General features: G+C 39.3%; 1 protein-coding gene across 2 annotated transcripts in view; it reads right to left on the reverse strand.

Annotated features, from left to right (window-relative positions):
• Positions 1-6492: 6492 nt before the first annotated feature.
• Positions 6493-19616, reverse strand: part of RTF1 (RTF1 homolog, Paf1/RNA polymerase II complex component) — a 35479-nt gene continuing 22355 nt past the window's right edge. For both annotated transcript variants that reach the window (XM_080593438.1, XM_080593437.1), the window contains 13 exons: positions 19456-19567; positions 18670-18805; positions 17993-18170; positions 16927-17009; positions 15408-15495; positions 15210-15317; positions 14558-14635; positions 13304-13425; positions 12887-12944; positions 12233-12310; positions 11050-11145; positions 10652-10763; positions 6493-9327 (listed from right to left, as the gene is read on the reverse strand). In XM_080593438.1, the coding sequence (XP_080449564.1) occupies positions 9221-9327; positions 10652-10763; positions 11050-11145; positions 12233-12310; positions 12887-12944; positions 13304-13425; positions 14558-14635; positions 15210-15317; positions 15408-15495; positions 16927-17009; positions 17993-18170; positions 18670-18805; positions 19456-19567 (1356 nt within the window). In that variant the 3' untranslated portion in view covers positions 6493-9220. The remainder of the gene's footprint in view (positions 9328-10651; positions 10764-11049; positions 11146-12232; positions 12311-12886; positions 12945-13303; positions 13426-14557; positions 14636-15209; positions 15318-15407; positions 15496-16926; positions 17010-17992; positions 18171-18669; positions 18806-19455; positions 19568-19616) is intronic.

Raw genomic sequence — 19616 nt, forward strand, 5'->3', positions numbered from 1 at the left:
CCTGTGTGCATAGCACTGCAATTTCTGACACTGCGCCCACAACATCTGTATCTATCATTAAAATGGTTCTACTAAAAACAAATTATTACACATTTTAATTATATTATTGTATTTTGATTTATAAACACTGATAGTGAAAAGCAAATAGAGAATGAGGATAAAGAACAAATACTGGAAGTTTCTCCATACTAGTTTTTCCACACAGACAAGATGTAGTTGAAGCTGGCCTTCATGTACTGTACTAGCACTGCAAGGAAACAGCAATAATTGAAAATAAAAAGAATGTAAAAAAAACTTTACCGGAAAATCCCAATTTTAATGGAACACAGGGTGCTTAACCATGAAAATGTTATCAAAACCTGACACTTGGTTTGTTTATAAAACACATGACTGCAGGAGCCTGGGCTGACTCTGCAGGTAGTACCACTGCTGAATGCAGGCTTGAGAACACCATGGAAAATCGCTGCTGCTTGCTCCCTCTGCATGGTTGCAGCCCCTGCACTGAGCTGCTCTGCTCAGGGTGGAGCAGGGGAGAAGGCTGGACCCAACAGGCTGGAAGGCAAACAGGAGAGAAGAGAGCCTGGCTGGAGGTGGCAGGGTATGGTACTGGGGCCCCCGGGCGTGAAGAAGCAGTCGAACTCTGCAGAAGAAACCAAAGGGTGATTCAGGACCCTTGAGAGTGTTTGCACAAAGCTTCACTGAAACCTGAGAAATAGCAGGGCAGAAAACATGAAGGTGCTTGTCTGCAAGACATTTAAACCGGCCATAGATTAGAGGCAGGAGTCAGCATCTCATTAATAATGAGATGATTAGTAGCGTGTGGACAAGAGACAGAGAGCCTTGAAAGTAAAGGCATATAGCCCACGTTTGATGTACTTAGAAAAGTATATCCCAGAAAAAAAAATCAGAAAGAAATAACAGATAATACGTTATCAACTTGACTGCAAGAAATGAGATTTTATGACAAGTCCTCAACAGAACTGTCTTAAAATTAAAGAAACTGGCAATGTCACATGGCCACCGTATGACAGACTCTGTAACCATTTCCCCACAATCTTTTCTCAGGACAGCACGGTTCAGTCAGCTGAGCCCTGGCAGCACTGGAGCTGGTGAACACGACTACCTGCCAGAGGAATGGTGCTCGTTCTCCCACATCAGCAAAAACCCCGCACTGGTTCTGCTCACACCTCTGTAAACTCAGGCCAGCAGCCAGCTAACTTAAAGCAGCCAGCCTGAGGTTGATGGCTGGGCAAGCGCTCAGACCCTATGCTGCTCATGTTGCAGTTTGCTCTCTTGTTCCCAGTAAGTGGAGGCTTTGAGAACTATCACCGACATCTGCTCACCAGAAACGTACCTGTGCTACCCAAATTGAGAAATACTTGAACATCCATTTCCCCCAGTTATCAGAAACTTATTTCTCTTAGTTCCTCTTCAGGCATTTATTGCATGGCAAAAGAAAGAGAACATCAAGATCTTCAGCAACAAGTCAGGTACTTTAAAGTCTACAAACCCAACCTACAATTCCTCTGCAAATGTTGGATGCAATGAAGACGATCACATTTCTTGTTGCACTTTGCTCCTCCTACCATAGGCTCTTACCAGTGAGTCTTAAGAGTGCTCCTCTATCTTCTCTTGGCTTCTACCCACTTGTGAAAACTGCAGTGGTTTGTGTCGCTTTGCTCTTATCTTGGTTTCAAAGGAGATTGAACAAACCCAGAAAAGGTTGGTCCATTGGTGATTAAGTGTAAACAGTTTCAAAACAACCTCTGGTTCTGGATGTCCCTGAACTGTGGATGTTGAGAAGCTGGAATAAGATATTCAGGGGGAAAAAGAACGCCGTGCCCTATTTCTTATACCACTACCCGAGACAGGATAATGGCCCAAAGGGACAATTTGATTAGACTCAGCATCGCAGCTCTGCTGCCCTTCCCCACCTAGAAGAGGAATGCTGTTTCTCACTCAGAAGTTCTGCCAGGGAATATTCCATCACTCTGACAGTAACTCCCTTCTTGTGGGAGCCCTTCCCCATCTGGCATCTCTCCTCCACTTGACCGATTTGCAGGATTTTAAGTCCCTCCTGTTGGTAATCTATTAGAAAACCTACTCTATTTCTCCCTCACCACAAAATTTTCCTGTGAAACATTCAGCCCCTTGATAGAAAAGAGAAAAATCAGTCTCTTACAGCCTAGTGAGACGTTTATGATGGCTGTATGTCTGTCCCGTACAGGAATTCTTTACTTTTTCAGAGAGATCCTTACAAGGATCAATTTAAAGACCAAAAAGAATATTCTGCAAAACTTCTGACCCTCCAGACTGATTAACAGCTTCAAGATTCTCCATGCTTAATTTGTGGAAACTGAATGTAGTGCTCTCTATAGTACAGACAGTATTCTCTCTTCACAATCCACTATTGCCCAGAACCAAAAATTTCACCTTTAGGTTTTGGTAAGTGTTTTACAATAACAAATAAGCATTCCTACTCTTTTTCTTCTTGATAATGTAAGAAGTGGCTATTTGATTGAATTTTTTTTTTCTTAGCTCTGTTCACATCTGTGAAGGTAAAGGCTAGGATCAAGACATAAGAGACAAAAAAATGTAAACATTTCTCTGGTTGTAAGCTAGAGCACCAACCCGAATCGCTCAGCAAGAAAGCCAACAGACCCTTCCAAAACCAAGCAAGCAAATGGAACAATTTCTCTCATATCCAGAGACTGCAGTCTTAGTCCTCCCACACCAAGAGAAATCCCCTCAAAAGCTCACCATTTGCTGTCCTTTGTCAGCATTAAAGCACCTTGCCTTATAACAATAACCCAAGTGCTAATCCATTTAAAGGAGATTGGTCAAATCATGTGGCTCAGTTCACTTTCAAAAAAGTAGTCCTCCCTTGATTCTGTTTTTGTACGCGTGTTTCCTCTTCACTAATACCTACTCTATTGTCTCAAAATTTTTAAGCAGTAATTTCAGCCACAGAACTTCTGGACCAGAGCCACTAGATGTTCTAAATACTGAGCCTTCATTGTCTTCCATTTATAGACACAGGTACAGGTAAGACGTTTTCATCAACTCTACGTGAATTATTTTATTGAAGAACCTACAGGCTTGCGATGTGGTTGATTTCCTGGATGATGTGCATGCTGTAGCCATTTATTACTCATTAAAAAAAAAAAAAGATTTTCAAAGCCCCACGGGCTCCTCGAAGTGACATTTTTGTGTGTGGTTGCCCAGGTGGATGGTTACCAAGGCTACCTGACATGGCTGAGCAGTGCTTTGCCTCTGATTTGTCAGGTTCAGCTTGACAAATCGATTCTTTTTATTACTGAATGATTTTCTACAATACCACGTTGGTCTTTTCCCAGGATTAATTTCCAGCTACAGTAAAAAGTTAAGAGCAAAAATATACATATAGAATTTTATAAAGAAACCAAAGGCAATAGGAAAATCGAGGCCCATTTTTTCCAGCATCTAATCAAGTACAGCTGTGTATGCTGTGCAAACCAGTGCCAAAAAGCTTGTGAAGGCAGTTGGAGAGGGGTGCTTAGAAGCCACCACTGAGCTGATGGAGTTGCTCAGCATATTCAATAGCAAAAGTTGACTCCTCATCCTCCTGAGCTCAGGGGACTGGAAAAACAAGTCAAGGGAGCTAGAGAACAGATCCCAGGTTTCCACAGGTCAGCCTTTGAGACGCTGCTTTTCACTCTCCTTGTGACTCAGGTACTGCAGCCCCAGTATTGCTGGATCGATGCTCCCTGCACCACAGACATTGCTGTCTTGGAGCCCTGCGCTGCCCCAGCACAGAGGGGGAAGGATACAGGACAAGGGGACCGTTGGAAAAGTTGCATAACTGACAGGCTCTCCCTTTAGGCCAGTTTTTCAGATGTCATAAAACGGTTGATTTCAAGGTGGAAGTTGAGGAACAGAGAAAAACAAAGTGGCAATAAGCAGCCTTCAGAATTCAAATGCTCTCTAAATTTGAGGTCATAACTTACAGTTAACAACCAGCCATCGATAAACTCATCATGACCCATTCTATGCTGGATAACAATGGATCCCACTATACACCACTTCCTGAAGAGAGCTGGACTGGAGAAATCACCCAGGCTGTCTCTGCTCGCCATTCAAAATTTTGGCATGTGGCATTCTGCAAAGACCTCAGTCTCAGCTTCCAGTAAACAGCACAAAATAGGCACCAAGGGAAAGTCTTGAACTGTGACTTTGCAATTCAGGTCACCCGCAAATGAAAATATTCACCATTCTCCCTATATACTTTGCTATCCTCAGCTTCTTATCTTTGATCACTTCACAAAATATTATGAAACTTTGCCATGGAAATTAAAAAGACCACCTGAATCGATCAACTAATCCAGATACAAAACTGAAAATGATTGCTGTTTTTGAACTTCATTTATTCTTTCTCAGAGAAAGAATGCATTTACTCAAATCTTCAAGTTTGCCTTGATAATGGAAAAACAGGTTTGCCTCTATAGTCTGTTATGATACTTCCTGGTGTAGAACCTCATTACACAAATAGCTACTCTGTTTTTCATGACTGGTATGCCCTCAATGCCAAAGAAATAAAACTTTTTGCTTTTTTAGTGCTTATGTTACATACAAGCCACTTTTCTAGTCACAGAGGTAATTTTTCCCCCAAATCAAGGGAGTCTACAGTGTTACACCAACTGTTGAGCATGTGTTTGTGCTAACTGCAGCCAAAGTAATCACTGCATTAGGGCCACTCTTGGGGGAATATCTAATTTTTCATCATAACGTTCCACAGCATAGTTGGGATGTGTGAGCAACAGTTTTGTTCTGACTGTCATACCACCAAACACCTAAATCAGTTGTTGCTTGAATAAAATGAGAAATACCTGGGATACATAAGGAGCTGAGGATGTACAAGAACTGCCACCTTTGAGCAGTGTCCGCAGGTGAGCTGCCGAGTCATTCACATTCAGGCTGCTGCTTCCCAACAGCTTCTGCTCCTCCACTACAGCTTCCAGTGGAATGCCTAAAAACTGATAGCCATGCATCTGGTTTTAGGAGCTGATTTTTTTATTATTATTATTATTTTTTTTACACAGTAATTTCACTTTGATAAATAATGCTAGTGAATTACCTGTTGGCAGACCTGCCACCAAGAAGAATTACAAAGAAGGGATGAAGAGATGAAGAAGTTGATATTTATGCTGTTGCACTTGAGTCCAATACACTTTTGTCCCCATTTGGGGCATAACGGCAATTACACGTTTATCCGCAGTCATGAAGGAGAGCAAACAAATGATTCAATAACGGTCCTTTCGTAAAGCACAAAGTCACAACAATCAGGGATTTCAGATAAAGCTTTATCTGTTTGATTTTGGGACATGTTTTACAACTGTTGAAATCCCCCCTCTCCCTCCTGCGCTCTTAAGTTAACGTCTTAGGATTTCTTTCCTGCACCTTCACCATAAAACAAGTCACAATGATCTTATTCATATTGTCTGCAAAGGCAGACCCTCTAATATTCTGGTCATTATATGACTACAGCCTCATGACAGAAAATAACCTGTATTCTTTGCTTCAGTGTACATTACTTAGCATTAGGTTGTATTTATGAACCTCATCTGAAACAAGTAACCTTGCCAGCTGTTAAAACTACACCTGCAATGTAACTTAAATACCCTATCCACCCTTGTTTTCTGTAGAACAAGCTGACAGAGGCTTACCAATAAACCAAAAGGCAAAAAGCCAAAATCCAAGATGACTTCTACATGTCTGTTTATTCCCCAGTACGTAAAACTAATGAGGTATTCTGTAAGCCCCTAATTTTCAGTTCTCACCTTCTGCTAAAGCAGTTTCTTCTCACAGAAATTTAATTCATTTTCCTTTGAGGGATAAGAGCACATCCCATGTTTTCCTTTGAGTGACTATCCCTCCCAAAGCCAGTTAAAAATTGACAACCCACCCGCAAGACTGTTTATGCTAAGATTTCTTTAAAATCTGTGACCTGGCATGGCAGCTTAAAAGCATACTCGTTTTAAAAAAGCTCATGAGGAGGAAAACTTCAAAATGCATTTTGTTCAAGTACATCAAAGGAACACTTAGCTAATCAAATCTCAGTTACAGTCCCAAGTACAGTCTCACTCCATCTCAATCAGCAGCTTTTCTAAGCTCAGTTACATGCTTTAGCAGCTTTGATTACAAAAATAGCTTGGATTTCTACAAGACAAGCAAAGTTTGTATATTTAACAAGATGCAGCAGAAATGCAAGAGAACTGACCTTCCAACAGGCTCCATTTGATTCTAGTGGTAAGGAGCAACTCTAGTCATCAGAGAGTGATCCAGGAGTAAACAGCTCCTCTTGCAAAAGAAAGGCCTTATTTTTCATTAGTTATTTTACGGTGTTAGCATTTTATTTCTTAAATTTCCAGTGTTTCCAAGTGTTAGTTTCTGAAAAAATCAAACTTCCACAAACAGGAAACTCTTACCACCTCAGATCAAGGGATAAACATAATCAACCTTATTAAACCAACAAACCAAGTTTATTTATAGAAGTCTGTACAATTGTAATGAACTATGCTAGGACACCAATGAAACAAAGCAAACAAATCTCTCCCTAATGAGCGGGAGGTGTAGTCACTCACCTTTACATGCACTTAAAGGAAAAAAGATTACAGCTTTCATACACAGTTCCGTAACTATTCGGAGTACTTTCTTGATGTATTATCCTCAGTATAAGAGAGTTGCACAATACTTTACTGACTGTTGCTTCTCTCAAAAACAGCATTTCAGCAGCATCTAGAGACTTTGATAGGGTAAGTGGCAGTTTGATAGTTGCAGATAAACAGGACATAGCCCATCATTCATTGCCGCATTCTTAACTCCCTACATCTCCTGTTTTGTCTCCACTAAAAGTTTCTTGCAACACTGTACAGGTCAGGTCTCATTGATATTTTTGACTGCAGTACAGACTACTTGTGCGTTACCAAAAGTAGAAGTTCACTAATACCAATGCATCAAGGGCAAGCGTATTCAAAATACTGAATCTGAGTTAACATTACCTTCAGAGACCACTGTTCACTGCACCCCAGAGCTCTGAGGCATTGCCATGGGAAAATCAACTTCTGAGTTGCTTGATTTTGCAATTATTTCTGCAAAGCATTGGAGAGTGATTATTTTGAAAACTGGCTATTGCAAAATAAGTTCTGATTTTTTTTTATTACAAATCTTTAACATCATTGAAGTTGTTGAGAAAACAAAATCATGTCAAATGCATATCTACACAGTGAATCACGATGTCTCCTATGAAGTTATCACGGTATTCCATGGATTCCATAAATCCACTCTTAAAAAAGTTAAAAGTACATATACGTGAGAGCCTACAACAACTCCAGAGAAGCTGCTAAAAAAGGCCATCAAATAAAGCAGTCTATGGTTACATATTTACAGAATAATCCACGTGTCCTAGAATTATGGACTATTCAGTAAATAAGTACTGAAGTATCCCTAATTTGTTTACATGGTAGATTATAGCTGCTTCATAGGTTGATTTTCTTTTTATACACAGTTCATAGTATCAATCTGCACACAATTATATGATGTTTCTTTAAAGCTACTGTTAAAAAAGGAATAAGAGAAAGTTAAGTAAGAACTAGATTAAAGTTTCATTAAGAATCCAACAAGAAAGTATCAAACACAGGTTCAGACATAACCAGTGTATGATTTCAGAAAAATAGTAATGCTCTGACACAAAAAGAGCATCAGCATTTTCCCTCTTCGGGGTCCCCCAGAAACATTCCTATCCAGCTCAGTGCTTAAGTTAGCATATTCATACTGGCCTGAGTAGGAACAAACACGTGCTTGCACGCTTACCTGAACGAGGGCCTCTACCTTCTAGACTTCTAATTCTCTTTTAATTTAGTTCTTAGCTCCATATATTCAGTTGTATCTTGTTTGGAAAAGCTCTTTTTAAATGTCACTTATATTTACACTTTGATTTTTTTTTATTTTTTTTAAAACACCTGAGTGATAATTGAGCTGTCACCTTGTGTCCAGTCAAATATTTCATAAAGCCATATAATTCTTGTGCTAGTGTTGCACTCCACTTGTACCAGTTTATATATGAAAAATGCACATCAGCTACCTCTCATACATTATCCACTGACCTTTCCACTGTGTCCTTCCGGTGCCCTTCCCCTTTCACACAAAGTGATTTTATTTTAAAAAAATTTTGTTTGTTTGTTTCATAGAAGCCTGGTTTAAATGGTTCACAAAGCAAGAAACAAACGTGAGCTAGAGCCCAGTGAAGACACGATGACTTAACAAATGCGTAATATTGGAGGCTTGGAGAAGAAACTAAAGCCCAGCCAATGAGCACCCCAGGGGCATCCCAGAAAGAGCTACTCCACTCAGCTAAAGCTGGAGACTCCAGATGTGCTACAGATGACAAGTCCCACATCAAGAGCTGTGTACCTCTCTCTCATCAGTAAAGTGAAAGTAAAAAAGGGAACATGAAGTTAAACAGCTATATCAACCAAGCCGTTTTAGTAAGAAGAATCACATTTAATGAGTTTCTTTCTTGCAATTTCAGATGCTCAAGTACAGCTGGTAGAAATTCAAAACAGCCGTAAAGAACTGTGACAGACGGATACAAATAGTACTGCAGCTTAAAAATGATAAAAAACACCTGAAAAAAAGTCACACAACCCTCCCAAAAAAATTTACACTTTGAACCTAAGCCAGTTTTTGAAGATTCCCTTCTCCAAAGCTAGGATGAAGGAGGAAGAAGAGGAGGAAGAAAGTGCAGATGACCTTCCAGCCACAAAGGTCTTGCGCCAATGTTTATTCACTGTGCCTGTGGTGGTATGTAAGGGGAGATCACCAAGTGCTGATTCTGCGACCACCAAGAGATTCCTACGGAAATCCAGACCTCAGGCTAATACTGAACACAGAGTAGACCAACGAGCTGCATCAACAAAAAAAAAACAACTCAAACTAAAAGAAATGGGAAGACCCCAAATAGCACAGATCCACATTTGTGAGGGGGGCAGGAGGAAAGGGCAAGAAGGGAGGTCTATACAGTAAATAGTTGAATGGTTTATGTTACAGATGACTGGCAGTTTTAAAGAGTCTCTTCCCAGCTCCATTGCTGCTCCGACCCAGAAGGGAGAACTGAAAAGGGAGGAAGAAAAGGTAGGACATCATCGTGGAGCATGCAGGATCAGAAGCAGCAGAGTGGGCATGCTCAAATAAGCCCCCGCCTCTTTTTGTAGTCCTCCAAATTCAACGATCTCCGAGGGGCACCATCTTTTGCTGGTGGAGCCTTGGAGGTGATGGCCAGTGCCTTAGATTCTGTTGGGGATAAGAGAAGAGTGAGGACCAAAATAAATGAGAACTACAGATTTTTACTTGTTTTTACTGACAACTTCACCACAAAATCACATTTGGCTTCTCTGGTATGCATGAGGTTAAAAGTTAAGCAACCAGATACTGGCTATGTTATCTTCAAAGATAAAGCACATGCAAATTTCACTCCATTTGTTAAACTTGCTTTCTGCCAATAAAAGTACTTTAATTTCTTAAGAAAACTACTCTGCAGCATATTGAAATCACAATATACATGGAGCCTTTCGGCTCAGATCTCAGATCTTCGATAGATCACCATCCATAAGAATAGCAAGCACAAAAGAGACAAAAAACGAGATGGAAGTAAGACTTCCTACCGATGTCTACAACACACAGCTTACACACACTTCAAATAATCCCAGTTCTTCCATTATGAAAGAAGACTGCACTAAACAAGATACAAGTGTTGTCAAAAACAAAACCACCATCCATACTTAAACCTGTATCTATATTGTTTCTCTCTCACACTCTTTTCAGCCTCCTTTCTAGTTTTCAGTGTTCTTCTGTGCCTAGCCCTTATCTGCTTGCCAGCTTCCTGAAGTTCATAATTTGCATTCACACTCCTATTCTTGCCACTCTACCAAATTCTAGTCTTACATCCAGGATTCCAATCTTGATCTAGTTTGGAAGGACTCAACCTCTTCTACTTTCCCTTCTTTATAAGATTTTAAATGTATATCTGTTAAGTACACCTTAATTCCCTTTCCCAATATTTTGGTCCCCATAAAATTTTGCTTCAACACTATGGGGAATACTAAAGTCAGTGAACAGCAGCTTGATTTTTGAACCTGCTGCTTTACCAATACTTTATCCACACAGTGCATACACAGATTACGGAATAGGACATTACAGATACCCAGAGCTTATCTGGTTTCAAAAGCAACTAGAAAATCTGTAGAGTAAGTATCAGAGTAGATATCAAAGCTTATTAAATACAACACACTCAGATGTTCCTCAAGGATTACAGAAGCCACAGATACTGTAGACTGGAAGAATATATCAGAAAACTCGTTACCTCCTTTTCTCCCTAGGCATTTGGAGCAAGGATACAAGTATATACAGGCTTTCAGTGTAACACAATCCAGCTACTATTGTTTTCTCAGTGAATGTCGCTAGCACACACACCTCTCCTCCTCAATTCACGATACCATGAAGACAAACACAGATCCTTTGCTCCCATTTTCAAAAGCCCACCACTGACTCTGAAAAAACTAAGCTCTACCATAATGATCTGGGCAATCACACCCCTAAACTCAACTGGAAAACGTACCAGAACTGGGAACTTGAAGATCAATCTTTACATCAAAGTCATGTACTTTGAAAAGATCTTCCGAGAGATCACTGGCTGATTTAGAGTTCACATCTTTATCCTTCCCTTGACCCTGGAAGAAAAATAAGTAAATTTCCAACCCTTATGTGTCTAGACAAAGGTAACGAGAATACTTTTCACCCCAGCTTTCATCACAAACATATTTAGTTTAGCTTTCACAGTGCTGGAGAAACTTAAGTTTCATTCCCCGTGGAAAAAAAAGCTGTTCTATAATAATGCTTTGCAGCATACTTACTTCTAGAGCTGAAGCATGCACATCTACTATTAGTCATAAGCTTCTAGAGCAAAGCTGCGATGGTAGGAGGGAACACGAAACAGAATCGGAAAACGAAACTTGCCTTACTCATGTCCTTTGGAGCATCTGGTAGTACACCAGATCCATATTTTGCATTTAGCTGTGCAAGGATGGCAGCTTGTACAGCAGGATCTCTGGACTGCAGGGGGAAATAAAACACTGTATTTAAATTGGTGAAAACTATACTGCCATTTTGTTGAGACAGTGCTCATATCCATTAATATAAAACCAAAAGAAGACCTAGATCAGTTAGCCCAGTCTTCAGGATCTTAAGGACATTTTAAGATATCCTGATACCTATGTAATGCATCTGGTAGTACTAAACTAAAAAATTTCCTCAGAAAGTCTTTCTTTGAGGAGACAGTACATTTCTGTGACTGGTCTTAAAACTGTCCTCAGATAGGATTGCTTTTAGCTTACAGTTCTGGCTGAAACACTCTACTAGTGACAAAATTATTAAAATACTTTTCTTTACATCGTAATAGTTGTCTACCATAATAAATCTACTCAACAACTATGATTCTTCTTTCTAATAAATAATTATTTATTTCAGGCCCTGCAATAAAATCTATTTCCTTGTTAATTTGTAGAGACTGACAAGATCCCACTTGACCTTTTTTTAAGTACTGATACTAGAACTGTATACTATTTCAGAACATGCTTCAAAGCCTAATCGTTTAGAAGTAAGAGCTGATCACTCAACTTTTTTATCCATCATTTATACAGCTATGGATTGCAATAGCACGTTTTGCCACTATCACAGTGGAAGTTTGTGTTAAACTACTTTATTCATCACAGGCCCTAAATGCCTAGTCTCTTCTTTCCTTTCACAGATCTTTAAAGAAAATCTCAACCAACTAGAAGCAAAACTCACACCTAAAGAAAGCTGCCTTCCCAAAGCTAACTAAATCTGTGTAAAGAGTAATTCTACATATAAGAATTTGCTACAAAAATCCAAGGCAGAGTTGCACCTCCATGTACATGCTCATATCACTCATGTCCTTTATGGTTTTATGGAGGAAAAAAAGTACTGCTTTTTCCTTTTTGGGGGATAGTGAGACTAGAATTTCACTCAATTATATCTCACCCTGGAACCCCCTGAGCGTTGATAGCATATGGCACAGTTAGGAATGAATACAAATAACATTTTCCATCCTAATCCCTGCATTACATTGGTTACTGTTTTTCTCCATATTGCCTCAGTTGAACTTGAATATTACACTCACATTAGACACTATTGTGGGCTTGCACTGCCGCCTAGTAAAGGGGTCCATTTGTTGGTTTTTCATACTGTGACTTTCAGCCTGCAGAAGAAGCACATTGTTTTGCAGTTAGCTACTTGCATGGTTATAAATCCTCCCACAGCACCACACCCATGCAGGTACTCACCAGCAATATATAATGTCAAGGTTAGAGAGACAAAAATAGTAACAGCATTACGGACCAGAAAGATTTTGTAACACCCACAATCCTACACTTCACAGAGCAAAACTGCCCTTACCAAATACAACAGAACATAGCCACATAACTTGCAAGGTAACTGAGGCTTAAGTATTTGTTAAGAAGCTTAACTGTTCTTAACAGAAGCGTCACCACAGAGAATTGACTATTTCGTCTGCTATTTCATTCCCTGAAGTCTCCTTTCCGATTTTTTCCCCCCTTACAGAATGCGCTAAGTCACTATTACAGTCAGTAGTCTCCTGACTGAGTTGATCATAAAGATAAAGCAATTTGCTTAAAACAAACAAAAAAGTCACATCACTTGCCTATATAAAAGGTGTTATGAGATCATTAAAAATGAGTAATTTCATCATGCAATTATCTTGCTATGCATCATTTCATCTCTCTATGCACAGAAGTATTAATTTGGCATTATTTACCACAAGAGCCTTCTCAGACTCAACGATATTCCACTCTCTATTTCTCTGGTTGATGTAACTGCAGAAGAAAAAAAAGAAGAGGGGAAAAAGAAAGCGATTGTCATTTGTCAACCTCTATACAATAAAATGCCCATCAGCATTTTTACATCTTCGTCTGATTACAAATTCCTCTTACACAACACAACTGCTATCCCGGTTATGAGTTTTTATTTTTGACAGTTTTAACTGAATGACACATAAAAGGAAGTGGAGAGAGGCAAAATCCAACACAGATATCATGATATAAGCTTCATGAATACACTGTACAAAAAAAGGAAACAAAGCCTTACAGCTAGATCACTACCGATTTAACTGATTTCTCTGTGTCTTTTGGTTGATACTATTTTAGAAAGAAAATTCCCAATATCTGTTTCTTACCTGATTGCAGAAATGTTTTTTGTTCGCTGACGATCCAGGGCTTCTGCTCTCTCCTCAAGTTCATTAAGCTGATCTTGAATCTGTTTGGCCTTATCTTGGTCCCCCAAGTCCTCAGCCATGGCCTTCAACCAAACAATAATTCATTAGGCACTACTCTTTACCACAGTGCCAGTCAGAGAAATGAGTGATAGACACACAAATCAGCCAGCTAACCCTATTCCAGTTGCAGATGTTCTAACCCCATATACTAAGAATATAGCAGAGAGCTAAAGTTTCCCTTCAACTTAAAGCAAAACTGGACCTCTCTTTCTGAAAAATTCCATGAACCTTTGAAACCCCTGAAAGTAAAGACGACTTAGGAACACTAGTCTCAGAAAGATTAAGTGAGTTGTCCTAGTCAAAGTTTTAATATTGCTGTTTGTCAGCCAAGGAAGAGACCGATTATTTCTTCAATTGTGAGTTGCGACTTATTTAAGCAAGTTGGAGGGTCCCCTACTAAAACATCAGACAACAACAGTAGCTTATTATGCCACCTGGTGACAACAAAAGGCAATTGCACTCCTCTGCACTGTCAAACTATTTACAAATTCATGCAGAGTAAAAAATGACTAAACACTACAGTTAAGTCAAAGAATATAGAACTAATGATTAACATGATCTCTTTGTTTTTACTCTGCATGAAGCATGAGGGTCTTGAAAAAGGGCTGCACAAACAAAAACAATGTTTTATATCTTTGTCCTCAGAGATACTTAAGACTGCTTGTTTACTTGACTTCTGGGCTTTGACTTCTCAGAACTGTTAGGTCTATGCATTCCAGAAAGGTTACATGTAAACCAGTTTAGGGGCAAGTAAATCCGTTCAGTGTATTCTTTTCAATACAAATTACTGGTCACAACAAAATAAAAACTCAGTCAACACTGAGCAAAAGACAATTTAACACTAGTTTTGAAGTCAACTTTCAAGTGTTACTAGTGAGTACCCTGCAAAAAAGGTAAAGGGAAATCAGTCCCTGAAGTAGAACTACTTAACTTCCAGTATCAGCTAGTATCATTGGCAATTGTCCTTAATGAAGGAATGCAACAGCTTAAACTGGATTCTAAGTGTTCTGAACCCAGCAGTGAACCTTGAGAGCTGCCTCTTAACTGCATAGTTCAAGTCGAGCTTACTGCTGACTTCTGCCAAAATCCAGATGAGCTCCAGTTCTTCTAAATCAAAGACTGCATTAAGCTTGCAGGCATCATCTTATCTCTCACCTTCTCCTTTAACAGCTGAGTTTTCTTCATAGCATAATTTGGAGGGGCTTTTCTGAACCTTTCCTTCTCTTTCACAATCTGTAAGAACCAGAAGAAACAGCAAGGATATGCAGGTATGAAATGTCTACTTTAATGCTTAGACACTAGAAGCAACAGATCAATATCACCTAAGAAATGTACTTACTGCCATAGAATTTTACTCATGCTCTTTCTCTGCTTCTGTTTTTAATTTGTGAGTTGGTAATGAGTTACAGCTCCTTCCCCCTCACTTACGACCTATAAAAATCTGATGCTAATCACATTTGGTCAGTATGAAGCAAATATTAAGCTGCAGAAACTGTGATAAAAGTATCTATGACGATGCTGTTAGCTTTCCAGAACTTGAGAACTAAGTTGCCACACTTGGGTTAGGAGTTCAAAGCTGTGCAACACAAGTTGAGGACGAAGGTAGCAGGGCACAAAGGATGAAGTAAAGCAGCAGTCAGAACCAAACAGCTGGATCACCAAGCTACTCTATCCAGTTATGCAATTTCATTTTCTTCTTAGGAAGAAGATACCATGAAAATTTTGCTCGGTAAGAGCTAACGCTCTACTCCATGAGTTCCTTCCACCTTTAAGCATTGCAAGAACCTCACTACAACACACTGTTTACCTCCTCAATGTCCTGGTCATTAAACTTGTAGTTGAGGGCTTCTTTGATGGACACTTCCTTCTTGTTTATCTCATCTAGTGTGGGTAGCTGCATTCCAGCAGAGAACATCTAAATACAATAACAAGTTTTTTACAATTTTTACTTAGAATACCCCTGGCGGAAGGCTGCTTAGAAGATACTGAAGTCTGGCAAACTTACCGCTTCCTTCCACTTCATGAACTCACTTTCAGTAAATTCCTGATTTGAGACAAACTCCAAACGAAACACACGCTGATCACTGCCATGCCTGCAACAAGAAAATGCAACATCCCTTTCTTATGGTACAGAGCTGTGGTATTTTATCTTTAAGTAATAAATTGACTCATGAAGCCCCAAAACAGACACTTAAGGCTACTCTTAGCTCATGTGCTATCTATTCTTAACTTCAGTAAGGTCTAACAGAGTTTGGGAGCCTAAGTCAGCTCTTAGTACCAAGTAGTTATACAAAGGAATACTTGACACCAAGTTTGCAAGAAACAGTCAGTTAAGCAAGTAATACGCTCAGTAGTAAAGAGAAACAGACTTAGAATCTTAGAATGCTTCAGGTTAAAGATCATCTAGGTCCAACCCCCCTCCCTGACACAGTCCCTTCTCCTGTTTTCTTTTAGGCCCTCTTTAGGTAATGGAAGGATGCTGTAAAGTCTCCCCAAAGCCTTCTCTTCTCCAAACAGAACAACCTCAGCTCCCCCAACCTGTCTTCATAGGAGAGGTGTTCCAGCCCTTTGATCATCCTCAACTTATCTCACACCTGAACCATAAGTACCCTGTTTGGTGACCCATCGCATGATGTTAGGAAACAAAGTTCTTTCATGTTTGGACCAGTAGAAATCCCCTGCAGGCAGTACTGAATTATACATTGCTGGAGCCAACCCCTGCACAATTTCTCATTCATTGGCTAATCAAGGGCCAGTAAGCCTTAGAGACTACATTCTGTGGAGCTATACCAGCTGAACTACCATACTGCCACTAACCACTACCAAACTTAGTTGCCACAGTGTAAATTTCAGTCAAAACATGAGCTCTCTCCTGAAGTAGCCTAACAAGCTATTCTATGTCATGATGGATTTAGATAAGACTTTTTTTTGTTACTCCACATTTGCACCCACATCTATTCTCCACATACTTATCTGTTTCTCCCAAATGGTTAATATCTTCTTGACCTATCTTATCAGGATGTTTTGTATTGGAACTGTTAAACCCCATCACACAATCCTTATAAGTGCTGTTAGAACAACTGACAAATCTGATACTATATTCAGCTTCTTCCCTACAAAACACTATTTCTGTCGTAACACATATACCAGACCTCATCATGTATGCCTTTAAATGATGCATATTTCTAACACCTGATTATAGCAATGGTGGTGAAAACATAGGAAAAACATGGCAAAGTTCAAGAGGTCTATATGAGCAATCATGGGTTACTAGTGCAAATAAACTGCTCAGCTGTCAACACAAACACAAGTCCCTGCATGAGACTTTTTATGATTTAATTATGCATACATGTTAGAAAACAATAAAAAGAGAACAATAAAACCACAAAAAAGCATCCTAACAGTAAGTCATTGCAAGGTCCAGTTTGTTTTTCAGCTCTCATCCCCAAACCACCCAGAGAACACTGCATGCTATAAGAAGGACGCTGATTCGTGAACTGATAAGGGTTGCTTTGGTTTCTTACCGCAACTGCAGTCCTTTGTTTGTCCGGGTACCACCAAGTTGGTAAACCTTTGCAGTCTCTACCACACCAGTTATTTCAGCAACCTATACACAAAAGAAAGGATGCAAGAGGTTTTTGTGTGTGTTCCTAGAACATATCTGACATATTTAAGCCTTTTCACCAGACATCAAAAACCTTATTCTAATTAACAATTCTAACTACATCAAAGGTAGCAGGACTCTTCAGTGTACATTATCAGGTACTGAATCAGTTCACCATGTATCACCTTTGAGTTGGAAAACTGTATAATCAGAAAGCTTGATGCATTTTTGTATCTTCTCAGTCTACCTCCTAGCCAAATGATGTGCACCTTCCTGTTTTCTTTAAATTAACCCTAGTTTAGTTTCCTGTAATGTCCCAAATGAAAAACACTATAGCTATTCACATACTAAATGCAGCCCTTCTGGGGACCATTTTAATGCAGTATTAGACAACATTATTGTATCCTATGATTGTGCAGTTAGAGCAATGAAGCAGAAAAATAAAACTGTGCTCTAAATCACATTCTCTTCTGAAGCTCACTGATGTACTAGAAACCCTTTGTAAAGTGAGAACTGAGACCACACAATAACTAGGGAATATTCCCAGAAATACGGAATGATTCTTACTCATCCTTACTTGGCCAAAGCAGAGTCCTCTACTAGAGGACTCTAGAGAAACTCTAGTTTGCAATACAAATGAAGAGACAAGACAGCATGAACCAAAGCTGAAAGAACAGGTTTTGTTAGTGCTCCACGCTCATGTGATACACACACACATGTATATACCTTGTCATCAATTAGTTTGATTTAAAGGTGAAAATTTGGAAACAGTTTATTGGCCTAACTGGTCCCATAGATTTATTTACCTTTCAAGCAGTCTCCTCCACTCCTCTGGCATCAATTATGCTTTCTGGTTATAAACTTTTTATTTTATTTATTTTTTACATTAACCACCCAAACAACCACAGGTACCACAGAAATACTAAGCTGCAAATACTGTATTACAGCACTACAAAAAGAACTAAATCCTTTGGAACTAAACTCACCCGATAAACAGGTTTGCTGTTGTGATTTCCAATACCAATACGGACAAAGCAACCAGTGACTGTCTTGGCAAAGAAGGGCATATGACACCAGCGTTCCAGCTTGTGTCGCGATAACCGTACTCGGTTCAGTTCTTCAGGCAAGGACACTGGCTGGGATTTAGGAGGAATTTCTTCTTTCCTGATTTGGGAAAGTTGAGAAGGAAAAAGGATGATTACGTCTCTATTTTTTCTTGAAAAAGGGGCCCTGAGCGAGATGCAGCGTAAGTTCTACCTAATAAAATTACTAGTAAAAAAAGTGATTCATCACACGCTAGTTGACCATAGATATATGAATCTTGCGTTAAACCTTTCTTAAGGAGTGCTAAGTCCTAGTGACTACACTTGTTACCCACTACCTCTGCTACCACAAAACAGACTCATGCACCAAGGCAGCTTATAGGCTAATGTTTTAAAATAAGCCAGCATATCTTCCTTATCTGCTAATATACCAGGGTTTTGTAGCTGCTGAACTACAGAACTAAACAAATCTGTAAACAGTGTAAATGGGGCTCAAGGCAACACCTTAGACACACTGATCTGCTCCCAAATAATTCTCTAAAGCAGTATGTACCTACATAAGGTGATTACCTGTGTTTATGAACACACACAATAATCATAGTCCAGCACTTAGTACTTACTCTTCCTCTTCATCAGAGGATGAGGATCTGGATGACCGATCACTTTTCTCACTAGACTTGTCATCCTCTTCCTCCTCTTCATCATCAGAGTATACTTCACTAGTTTTTAATGGCTGTTTTTTTGCAAGCAATTCGGCTGGGGAAGGGAGGAGAGAGAACAAGGAAAAGCAAGCTGTGATTTTTTTTTTGATGAAAGCTTCTTTATAGAGATGAAACCTCATTGATTAAAAAAGTTTAGAAAGCAGCAGTACAACAGATAGCTGTTAGTTTTACATTTGATATAAGTGCCACATGATTAAAGCCACTGGTAGGCTAAGAATGCCATTGTATATACTCAAACTGAGAAACTAAAATAATTTAAACGTATCTTAGATCTCAGTTATATTTATCTTCAGCCTCCCAACTCAACTGCATGTGCCATACAAGATAGGCGTAAGAATTGAATATATACAAGTTAAAACTATCATGATCAGACAATTTATTGTTATTTTGCACAGGAAAAAAAGTATCATATTTGGGGTGGACCACAATTAAAACCCAGTGGACTACTAAGAAAGTTTGCTTTGTTCTCAGACCATTCTGCATGGGGGAAAAAATATAAATAAAGAGCCAAAGGTGCCAAGTAATTTCCTAGGTGATTATGTCGGTCAAAAGACCAAGGAAGACGCAGAGAAGTTCATTCATCCAAGATGCAGGATTGCTGCATTAGTTAAAAACAGACAGTAGCACTCAGAATATTGTAATGAGGTCTCAAAAATTTATAGTTACAGCAACAAGCCTTCATACCTGTTCTGTTCTTCCTTTTCTCTCTTTCTGCTTTTAGCTCTTCCATTGCCTGAGACTTCTTGTCTAGTTTCTCATCCCGCTTTGATCGCCGCTCTTTGTTATGTGACATGACCTAAAAACATGCACAGAAAATCAATCCACACTGAAGTGCAATAATTAAA

Source organism: Anser brachyrhynchus (genome assembly GCF_964034855.1).
Source record: "Anser brachyrhynchus genome assembly, chromosome: 5".
Taxonomy (NCBI): Eukaryota; Metazoa; Chordata; class Aves; order Anseriformes; family Anatidae; genus Anser; species Anser brachyrhynchus.